The sequence below is a fragment of the Populus euphratica genome, unplaced genomic scaffold (genome assembly GCF_000495115.2).
Source record: "Populus euphratica unplaced genomic scaffold, PopEup_1.0 scaffold141.1, whole genome shotgun sequence".
NCBI lineage: Eukaryota > Viridiplantae > Streptophyta > Magnoliopsida > Malpighiales > Salicaceae > Populus > Populus euphratica.
Window position 1 is genome coordinate 693,103 of NW_011499971.1, and position 11,105 is coordinate 704,207.

General features: G+C 36.4%; 2 protein-coding genes across 5 annotated transcripts; one reads left to right on the top strand and one right to left on the bottom strand.

Annotated features, from left to right (window-relative positions):
• The first annotated feature begins 730 nt into the window (after positions 1 to 730).
• On the top strand, positions 731 to 2,066 carry LOC105139308 (probable xyloglucan endotransglucosylase/hydrolase protein 23). The gene is made up of 3 exons (XM_011045698.1): positions 731 to 1,077; positions 1,172 to 1,365; positions 1,450 to 2,066. The coding sequence occupies exons 1-3, from the start codon at positions 805 to 807 to the stop codon at positions 1,850 to 1,852; spliced, it is 870 nt and encodes a 289-aa protein (XP_011044000.1). The 5' UTR covers positions 731 to 804; the 3' UTR covers positions 1,853 to 2,066.
• A 1,171-nt stretch (positions 2,067 to 3,237) lies between these two features.
• LOC105139309 (uncharacterized) lies at positions 3,238 to 9,710 on the bottom strand. Of its 4 annotated transcripts, XM_011045701.1 has the most exons (10): positions 9,573 to 9,710; positions 9,401 to 9,470; positions 9,153 to 9,326; positions 7,835 to 7,910; positions 7,166 to 7,224; positions 6,163 to 6,656; positions 5,921 to 6,081; positions 5,633 to 5,836; positions 4,389 to 4,626; positions 3,238 to 4,283 (listed from the first exon to the last, which is right to left on the bottom strand). In XM_011045701.1, exons 3-10 carry the CDS (start codon positions 9,278 to 9,280, stop codon positions 3,700 to 3,702), a joined length of 1,944 nt encoding a protein of 647 aa, XP_011044003.1. In that variant the 5' UTR covers positions 9,281 to 9,326; positions 9,401 to 9,470; positions 9,573 to 9,710; the 3' UTR covers positions 3,238 to 3,699. The 4 variants fall into 4 exon arrangements, with proteins under 4 accessions (XP_011044003.1, XP_011044001.1, XP_011044002.1 ...); XM_011045699.1 differs by lacking the exon at positions 9,401 to 9,470; XM_011045700.1 differs by having other exon boundaries at positions 9,153 to 9,470.
• Between the last annotated feature and the right edge of the window lie 1,395 nt (positions 9,711 to 11,105).

Genomic DNA, 11,105 nt, shown 5'->3' on the forward strand with positions numbered 1-11,105 from the left:
AATGCAAAAAATATGTTAATGCATTTTTTAACAGTAAAAAATGTTAATTTTTATTATTATCTATATGACACATACATCAATTCAAATAAAAATAAATTATATATATTAGAAAGATATGTCAATCTAAATAAAATTTAAAATAAAAGAAATAACCAAAGATAAAGATACTTGATTTTGTTCACAATGAGAAATTTACTCTTTATTTTTAATGAAAGGTAATAATCTAAATTCTATTAAAATAAGATAATTTAGAAATATATTTTTGTATTAATCTAATTTTTTTCAACAAAAAAATATAGTTTTTTGTTTAGAAATATAATAAACAAAAACTGAAGACAGCTGGTATAAACATCTAAAATAGTCAAGGATAAAAATGACATCTCATTAATTATTTAGGAGAGAGAGGCGACCTGTGCTGCTGTGCATGGTGGATTCACTTTTTATATATTTATTTATTTATTTATGCAAATATGGGTCAGGTGTGGAGCCCCGTACTGTTTGGGACGCTGGATCTAATGGGAAAGCGCAAGTATCCGTCAGGCCAAAACGCGTGCGATTATTGATTGGCTGGCTCGTCGATGTAGGTGAAATGTTGTGTCTTTTTGTACAGCAAATTTCTTACACTTGTCCAGCCCCCAAACACACTGTCCACAGCTAAGCTGAGCGTCCGAAACTTCCCTTGCCTTTCTTGGACTTCCATTTCCTCAAGTATAAAAACCAACCAGGCTATCTCCTTGACAATCCCACCTCCGAGCTTTGCAAAACTTTATATCATCCTTGGCATCAATCGTTTCATAATAGCCGATGGCTTCTTTGAGTACTGTGCTTGTGCCGCTTGCAGCTCTTCTTGTGGCCTCTTTGACGGTTGCTTCAGCAAGCAACTTCTACAACGATTTTGATATTACCTGGGGAGATGGTCGTGCTAATATCCTCAGCAACGGCGAGCTCCTCACTCTCAACCTTGACAAGGCCTCTGGCTCTGGATTTCAATCCAGGAAGGAGTATCTGTTCGGAAAGATTGACATGCAACTCAAGCTTGTCCCTGGCAACTCTGCAGGCACTGTCACTGCTTATTATGTAAGTGAACTTGATTGCTTGCCTCAAATAAGGCCCAAAACAATCATTATATGTGACTAACCGTAAACATGTTTTTTGTCACATGAATATGCAGCTGTCCTCAAAAGGGTCTGCGTGGGATGAGATAGATTTTGAATTCCTGGGGAATTTGAGCGGTGATCCTTACATCCTGCACACTAACGTGTTTAGCCAAGGCAAAGGCAACAGAGAGCAGCAATTCTATCTTTGGTTTGACCCAACTGCTGATTTCCACACGTATTCCATTCTTTGGAATCCACAGCGCATTGTGTAAGCATCAATCTTCAATCCTGCTCCGTGTACAACATTAATACATGCTGTGTTACTAATTTTGTTACCTTTCCTCTGCTCCAGCTTCTCTGTGGATGGCACTCCAATTCGAGAGTTCAAGAACCTGGAGTCCATGGGGGTTCCCTTTCCAAAAAACCAGCCGATGAGGATTTACTCGAGTCTATGGAATGCTGATGACTGGGCTACAAGAGGTGGCTTGGTCAAGACAGACTGGGCCCTAGCTCCTTTCACCGCTTCTTATAGAAATTTCAATGCCGAAGCTTGTGTTTTGTCTAATGGGGCATCTTCTTGTGGCACAACCACTTCTCCTCCCGCCTCCACCTCGAATGCTTGGTTCTCGGAGGAGCTTGATTCAACAAGGCAGGAGAGGTTGAAATGGGTCCGGGAGAATTACATGGTATACAATTACTGCAAAGATGTCAATAGATTCCCCCAAGGTCTCCCTCCGGAATGCGGCATGTCCTAGAAAGAAGACGTCCTTGGATCACCTGTCCAAGTTTTGCCACATAAGACATTCAATTATTTTTTGTAATTTAGGCAATTAATCAATTGGTGCAATTCTTTAATTCTTTTTCATCAATCAATTGTTTTTAATGTAATATGAATCCGTTATTTCGATGAAAGTAAAGAAAGATTCCCAGCTTTCTCCTTGCTACTAAAATCGTGATGAGTTTCATTTTTGTTGGGTTTCATTCTCAACGAAGACAAATCAAAATGAGTATGATTTTATGGCTTCATGCTTCCACTATTAGTAGTAGTAGGTAGCAAGAGGCAAAAGGATTGCTCGTTTAGAAACATTGATGATGCCTTGTCTTCCTTCAATCACACTTTTAATCATTTGCCTTCTATTGTCGAATTTACTAAGTTATTGTAAGCTCTCGTTAGAATGAAACATCACTGAACCGTGCTTTCTTTTTCCAGACAAATTGAATTGCTGCAAATCTAAGTTCATATCTATACTTTTAACATCTTGATCAATTGCTTCTGCAACTTACACCCTGTCGATTTTGGGTATTCTTTTTTGACCAAAATCATTAAACTGGTTCTGAACCTATTGTTGTGACCTTTTGTACCTCGATCGATGGGCTTTGTATAGAGGGTAAAATTGCTCAAGTTGTGGATTTCTTTAATGGCATGGTGGCACGAGGATATAAACCTAATCTACAGTGCTTATAATTATACGATTATCAATGGTATGTGTAAGATTAGAGAAACCACTGTAGCTGCTAGATTGCTCAAGAAAATTGGCAAGGCAGGTTGTTATTATTGATGTGATGATAAGCAAGGGTTGTTCACCTGACGTTTTCAATTATAACATTCCAATCCATGGATACTGTAAGACCAAGAGAATGGATGATGGTGGCAGCTTTTTGATACTTATAATTTCTCCAGCTTCAGGCCCCATGCTCCTATGAATCTAGTGAAGATGATAAACACTACCAGGTACAGGGCCTAACGATACAGAAAGTTCCGCTGCCACCATACGCTGACGCTGACGTAGCTGTGATTCCGTTTCCACCAGACGCTGATGCTGACGTAGCTGTGGTTCCGTTTATCACGGCCAGGAAACGAGTTGTGCACAACCAAGATAGCTGATCAAAAGTGACGGAATGATAGATAAGTGCGAAATCAACAGCAGGAAGGTGCCACCACCATAGCCCACTGGTTTGCGGAAGAATTTTGGATGACTTATGATCGATCAGAAGATGCATGTTTGTCCCATAACAGAGCCGTCAAGGGAGCACAGCAAAACAAGAGTGTCAAAAAGGGTGGTGGTTAACAAGTCAAGCGCAATTGAACAGTAGAACCGATCATTCTGGCAGTAAATAAAAGAGGAAACCATAGCTGGAAAGAAGCAAAAGGCAGTTCACAAATCATGACATAAGAAGACTGGAAAGAAGCAACTCAAGTTGAAGGTTAACAAAGTACGGACCATTTGGACCATCCCTTACAGTCACTTGCAGATACAACATATGAAGTCATACTTGCTTCTACTACTAGACATGTTCCCCTAAGCAGTCAACAAGAATGGAAGGGGTGTTCAACTTAGAAACACACGCACACCCCTTGTGAACTCAAACTCATCTATCATTCACAGAATGATGATATGATCAGAGAACCATCTTGCAGGGTAGCAACTAAGAAGTAACAAAGCAACTTACTGTACAGGTGACTGTACAAAAAGGTTCTTAGATGCCGGTGTCAAACCCGGAGCAACTGGGCTTTCAAGACTTCCAAACCCAACAATTCCATGCAGTCCTAGACATACACCATAATAATTCATGGATCATGAGGCTTGACATTAAAACCTATCTATTCATCATCATCATCCAGCTCAACAAGCTGTGCTCGCCTCTCAGCAGCTTTCTTCCTAATAAAGAACCCCCATCTCATTGCTGCCTTGATCTTCAACCATCCCACAACAGCTTTACCTGGACGTGAGCGGTCCTCGTCATAATTTGGCATAGGAGATGCCATGTAAGGTGGGTAAGAAAAGCCATCTTCAGGTACATTGGCATGGCCCCCCATACTGAAGAGTCGGAGCAAGTGTTGCATATCTTCATTCTCAAGCATCTCATGACTTCGTACACGAATCTCTTCCTCTGAAAAGAATTCATCAGCACTCTTGTCTCGGTTGTTGGTCCAGTCATCAAAAGGATTAAGATTAGTTGGCTGCATGGAAGAACCAATTGTTTGAAAACCTGAGGTAGATGACTGTGGAGGACCAAGGGCCAGGCCAACAGCACTGTTATCATTTCTAGTGCTTAGGAGTTGTTGAGGATTGCTGATCAGTTGTTCATGTGGTGCAAATGAGTTGCTGCCGAGCTGTGTGCGGGAATCAGGATTTACAAGCTGTGACTGCATTGGGTATCCCGATACCAAATTATCATTGTACCCTGTTGCCAGAAAATCAGAACCCAATGATGAGAAAACAGTAAACAATTGAGTTACCAATTAAAACATGATTTTCTGATTTGACATCTGCAGCTGATAGCAGTTACCTCCTGCTTGTAGGGCTGAATGAACAGAAGACTGCTCAGTTGGAATTGAACCTGGCAAGCGTGGTAATTGCACTTGGTGGCCTGAAGGATTAGAGTAACCTATTTGATTGATCTGATGTTCATTTTGGGATACACTTACCCTCCTGTTTTGATTGAAGTTCAGAAGTGACTTGCCATCATACTCAATGACCATATCCCAATTGTCATATGCTTTCTTCACCAATGTATCCACATAGATCTGGAATTAATTTTCAATGAGCGAAATTATTTCAAGTGAGGTAATCAAAACAGCAGTGAAGAGCAGCCCTTGCCAGAAAGAACTAATTACTAATTACTCTTCTTCATGTCTAATAAATCTGATTTTACACAAAATATTTTGGAGTCTAATGATAGGCTTGTAGATAGACTGGAGAGAACCTTATATTTATGACATGCAAAGTACTCGCTTTTCTTTCTTTTCTTTTCTTTTCAACAAAAAACATACTTAGCATGTACAGAAAATGCTAGCTAATGATTTTGGAAATGTATGTTACTCACAAGACCAGAATCATGAGCTATCAAGGAAACATTACTTCAGGAGGGACAAAAAAAATCAGACAAGGCATTAGCAAATTGTTATCTGGGACAAGAAAAAAGAGTATGACAATGAGAGAAGAAGTTTGGGGGCATTTGATATATGAGAATAACTTCATTATACTGCCATTCACAGTGATTCCTACCTGTTTTTGGAAAAGGTTACATTGTATAAATCCAAAAAATGTACAAGATACGAGGAGCATACCCCAGGTATTACAAAAGTCTCAAGAATAGAGAAAACAGCACAAAGGTAAAACAGTAGAGGAACTGGCTGACCAGTTCTGGGTTTTCCAGAATCCATAAACAAAGTCATAAGGCACACATTTGAACTGAAAATGTTTAATTTGGAAAACCATGCAAGATAGAAAACATAAGTTAGAGGTGTAAAATAATATCAAGTACTATAACAAGATATTCCAAGCTCAAAAATTGAGTCGTTCTCAACTTGCAGTTTTACATATATTTGCCATGGTAAAAGCAAGAGGACAAGTAAGTAAATGGAATTTAAAAGGGGGAACTATGATTGAAACTAGGGTTGATAGTACTATATGAAGGCTGTCAAGCAATGTGTTCATATACTGCTCCTAACAAATATGGAAACATGAAACAAGACATTCTATTTTTTTTAATTAAAAAAATAAAAAAGGAGAATGCATGATGAGGCCAACCTTTTGCTCATCGGAAAGGGAATTGGCTGCATAATACTGTTCCTCTGAAATAAGGCCATTCAGCTCATAGATGTTGTTGAAGACAGCACCAACATTTCTTGAATTGTCAGGATAATAAACATATAGTTTTCCGCTAAGAACGCAAGTCTTTGCATGCTCCAAGAGAGCATCCCACATCTTATTTGACATGCCACTTCCCAGAATCTACATCCAACAACTTTCTATATTAGGAGGTAGGTACAAAGAGTATAATTCATAATTCAATAACCAAGTCTCAGTCTCACTTACATTCCGTAATTTCTGAGGATCTTTAACTGCAAGACGAAGGAAGTCTTCAACTTTAAATATTCCTTGATTATTTAGCCTCTTGTGGAATGAACCATCCTTGCCAATTTTCTCCAATCTCCATACATCATCATCCAGTGCAGGTGGATAGTGTTTCTTGTACACTGTCAATTGCGGAAAAAAAAATTCATATTCAAGAAGAGTTAGAACAGGAAAAATAATGAAGAGCAAAGCCATGAACTAACATTCCCCTCTATGGTCTTTAACAGTAAAAGCTTCTGTCTTGGCCTCACGAATGTGTATGCCCTCAGAATACCCAGAAGCAACCTTCAAGCCAAGCCTGAACTTCCTGCTCCTTATCCAACTTGAGTTATCCGTAAATGTGAGATCTCCCAAAGATCCCACCCCTTCTTTAAGTGTTACTTGCAAGTCTCCAGTCAACAATGGTCTCTTTCCTTCACGCTCTTTTACAACATGGCTTTCAAATTCTTCTTGTGTCCAGCCTTCATCAGCTTCATTGTTGAAATCACCTTCAAGAACTACAACATCTAGTTTAACAAAGGCTTCTGTGCCAGAAGTTACAACATGTCCAGTGCTCGCATCAACCAAAACAACATGGATTGCAGCACCCTGCTCCCCCTCTACTTTTCCTCCTGTGAAAAGGGGAAGAGACAACCTAGACCTAAAGTGCAACTGCAAGTTCCTTCCATCTGGGCCTTCAATTCGCTTCGGGGAAGACCTGTCACACATAAGAATAATAAACCACCCCTAAGGATGAAACCATACATTCTTAATTCTTACAGAAAATGAAAAGGACACAGCGGTCGTTGCTTATACATTAGAGTAACTAAAACACAAAAGTTGTATCTACCAAATTTTACAAACAAGATAAATTTGCTGCATTCATGACATCATCAAAATTTTGCAATCAATTCAATACCAACAATTCTGCTAATATATTAAATAGTGTGCATGCTTTGTTAGTCAACAAACAAGACTTGAAAACATAAAACCACCAGAGATTTCAGTGCATCACCTTTTTAACAAGAACTCACATGTAAGTCACATATACAAGACATGATTCCATTTCCAACACCAACAGTTGATTTTCCTATTACTAAGTACAAGTTTAGTCAAAAATGAAAAATGAAGAAGAAAATCATAAAATTTTGGCTCGAAATTCAAAAAATATAACTCATACATCACAAAATGAACTTCAACCAAAGAATGGTCAAAGATATAGTTTACCTTCCAATCTGTCTAGCAGGACCTATCTTTGCTAAAGCACGCTCCACTTCCTCACTTACCTGTTTGGCATAAATAGCAACACTGCAGTAAGAAGCCAATAATAGCTGAGGAATCAAAGTTGTCCTAGAGGTGCCCATTGACTAGGATCTATAGCTGGAAGGAAACTCCCTGGCTATTAGGGTCAATGATGGTAACTCTAATTCAATTATTCTGCTGCTACAAGACCTTCAAAATTTCATAAGGAAAAAAAGAAAAGAAAAGAAAAACAGTACTCAAGCAGAATGACTAATGCAGAGAATTTAGGAGCTTGAGTGATCAAGAATCAATTTTTGCAGGATGAGGTTTGCTTTCTTATTTGTAAGAGGTAATGTTCTGCTGCTGTTGTGGCACCTCAGCTGCATCTTATCTCTTTCAGGGAAACAGCCTTGATGCATTGTGAGTGAGACAAGATAGCACACGATCAATGTGATGCATCTTATCTCCAATGTGATTCCTGTGATCCTGGTAGTGATTTTAGAAACTCTAGTGTAGACCTGGGACTTTATCAAATTCTCCTGATCAAAATCCAAACCCTAAACTCGGATTTGATTTCTCTGCCTCTGCATTTTGAATCATATTTATCTGCCACCCCAGATGCAAAGTACAAAAACTAAAGGTTATAAATCTTACAACTCTACGAAGAATTGGTTCCAACGATGAGCAGAGCTTCTGTAGACTATCCACCTTGAGAGCTTCTACAATTACACTGCGGAAAGCATATGAATTTACATTAAAATCCAACTCAAAGGGAATGTCATGCAATGAGATACTTTAGATTTATCATGTTTCCTGGTAATCACATATAGCAACCAATGAAAATAAATAATAGGAAGCTGCTCTCAAGAAATGTACTTCAATTTCAAAACAAAAAAGTTCAATTTATTCGAGAAAGATTTTGGTTAGATGAGGTAAAAAGCATTTAGAGATGACACTCCTTTGTGGCATGCCTCCATTTAAGTACCATTGGTATTTACCAATGTGCAATTCCAACATCAGTCATCCTAGAAACCACGATGCATGGGCATCCAAAAATCTGTTCATTGTGAAATACACAAGATAATGTACTTAGCGTGTGGTTTTACTCATGATTCTCTTTATTTAATTCTAGTTCTGTTAGTCCAAGGGAATAAAGGTTTTACTGGTCTCTATTAAACAAGTCATGACCCATGAGATTAGCATGCAACAAGATCTATATGGTTAAGTATATATGTAAACTAGGGTTGAAATCGGTCCATAAGGTTAGTGTTGACAGCTCATGAATGTCTTGGCAAGCTTCAGGAAAATTCTAAATTTGCTGAAAATGCATGCCCAAAGGAGAACAGATCAGATACTTTCAGTAACTATTTATTGCAGGGAACAGTGCATAAGAGGATACTGTGTCCGGAATCTTCCAATGAACATAAAAGTGAAGGTAATTGGTTTTGGTTTCCCTTTCAATCCACTCCATGTCAATCAAAGAAAAGGCTAAACAGAAATCATATTTCAAGCTTCGTTGAACTTTAGTGGAAGAGAAAGATTAACCCACTCACACCCTAGATTTTGTTAATCCAGCTTAGAAGATTTACTAACCAATTCTCAGGAGAAAAAAAAAAAAAACACCAGGTCAATAGGCTTTCGCATCTTTCAATCTTGACCACCATTTCAAGCATCCAAATATACAGCTATGCTGACAACTTTGAGAGATAATCAGGTCAAAAAATGATCCAGCAGAATAGAACCCAAAGTAGCAGGACAGAACCCATGTTTAAAGTTTTAATGTAATCAAACGAACAGCTAAAAAGTCAACGCAATTCAACAATTTATACAATTTTCCAATTACACCAATATTAGATTAAAACCACAAATTTCAAAATTTAAACTGAAAAATTACTTAAATTAACATTTAAAATCAACTAATATTCAAAAGAAAAAAAACACACAATTTATAGTCATATATTTTAAAATTTACCTAGCTAAAGCAGGTCTTTTACGCTCTGGCTGCTGCTGCTGCTGCTCCTCCTCCTCTGCTCCACCACCTTCTAAGCCCCTTTTCCTTCTAGCCATGCTATTAGTTCTCTCCATATACCTAGTATGCATGTCTCAAAACCCTAACCCCTTCTTCTTCTTCTTCTTCTACTTAAATCTGCAAAACACCACTTACAATTTCACGCTATCAATCAATCAAAAATCCTAACTAATCAGACAGATCCACACTACCACAGTAATCTAGCTCAATTTCCACCAGAAAAACACACACAAATCCAAATTTAGAAACCAACGATAACGACTGCAAAAGACAAAGTAGAAAAGTCAGTGATTTTTCCTCTAATTTTCACGCAAACCCAACAGATTTTGCAACTGAAAAAGTAATTATAGCGGCAAAGAGAACCTGACAGATAATTTTGGACTGCGAAAATAAAATGATCCGTGTTTGGTGAGAGCAAAAACCCAAAAAAAAAAGGTTATATCGAGAAAAACTAAAACATAGAGTACTGTTGATTAATTTAAATAAGTAAATACACATAAATAAAGTACTTCAGATTGAAATGGACCTTTTTCTTTCTGTGCATTTTTCCTTTTTTTTTTTATAGCAATTTGAATGGTGTTTCTTTTTCACCCCTATAGATTCATTGAATCCACCTATTATCCCTGGAGTTTAAGATTTCCCAATATTATTCTTCTAGTGAGGAAGATTCAATGTTACCTTAGTCTTTGAATATTCTACTTATTCAATTTTTTTTTCTTTTTTTCTATGTTTATAGCATTTTGTGGGGATTTGAAAGGAAGAAACGAGATAGAATTTCTAAAAAATATGAACAATTTTTTCAGTAGTTATTAGTAACAAAGAGTGAAATTGAAAAACATCTTAAGGCTATAGGACTAGTGTTGAGAAATTATAAATTAAAAGTCAAGAGTGGTAATTAATGAATCTATAAGGATAGAAATGTAGTTTACCCGAATTTTGGGGGTATTGTTTTGTTTTGTTTTGTTAGTATGTTGGTCTTCTTTGGTGACTCGTACTTAAGCCACAGAAGAGAGAATGATCACGTACTCTACGCACTGCTGTAATCCTTATTATTCTAATCCAATGACGTCACTGGGATGACTTTTCGTATGAGTGGTCTATTTTTGTTAAAGTATATGTAGCCCTTATTATTTTATGATTTTCCCCTTTGATATTATTTTTGGTATTTCCACCTCATTTTTTTAAACCTAGTGGAAGTGAAAATCCACTTTCTTCGTCTTTTTTCTTTCATTTTATTAATTTCCTGTATTTCTTTCCTTCCAAACCATGCCTGCAATGTTGTGAATTAAATTTATTTTATTTTTTTTTAGTAAATTTTACACTTATATATATAAACTAGCTATTTGAACAAGTGTTGGGGGCTGTAATTTTTTTTTAAAAAAAACTCTAGTTATGCAAGTTATTCTCTAAATGAATTCAAAATATAAATCAAAAGGTTACGTGTAAATATCTAATTAAATAAATAAATAATTATTTATATAAATAAATAAAAAATATTGACAATTAAAAAAAAACTAAAAAGATTTAGAGATAAATATGCACCAATATATTTGATTCTGTAAATTAAGATATTTATTTATTTGTATTTACTAGATTTACTTAATTAAAATTAATAAAAGATAGTAAAAACAAAAAACAAATATGGAATGGAAATTATTATGTAATACCAAACATATAAGAAATAGTATTTGAGAATAAATATTTATTTATAAAATAAAGCTCACTCGTAAAAAATATAAGGAATTATTCAAAAATTAAATACAAAAAATTATTTTAAAAAATTATTATTCAAAAAAAATCTGCAAAACTCATGGTCACCATAACATCAAGATAAATTGACCGAGAATAAATTGAAAATAATCATAAAACTAATTTAAAAAAATAATAAAAAATGTT

Bases quoted from the DNA above. Each gene is read 5' to 3' on its own strand.
- LOC105139308 (XM_011045698.1), top strand. From the start codon at position 805: ATGGCTTCTTTGAGTACTGTGCTTGTGCCGCTTGCAGCTCTTCTTGTG. The intron at 1,078-1,171 runs GTAAGTGAACTT...ATGAATATGCAG, and splicing joins GCACTGTCACTGCTTATTAT to CTGTCCTCAAAAGGGTCTGC. The intron at 1,366-1,449 runs GTAAGCATCAAT...CCTCTGCTCCAG, and splicing joins TGGAATCCACAGCGCATTGT to CTTCTCTGTGGATGGCACTC.
- LOC105139309 (XM_011045699.1), bottom strand. From the start codon at position 9,280: ATGCATACTAGGTATATGGAGAGAACTAATAGCATGGCTAGAAGGAAA. The intron at 7,225-7,834 runs GTAAGATTTATA...TATGCCAAACAG, and splicing joins AACCAATTCTTCGTAGAGTT to GTAAGTGAGGAAGTGGAGCG. The intron at 5,837-5,920 runs GTAAGTGAGACT...TGTTGGATGTAG, and splicing joins ATCCTCAGAAATTACGGAAT to ATTCTGGGAAGTGGCATGTC.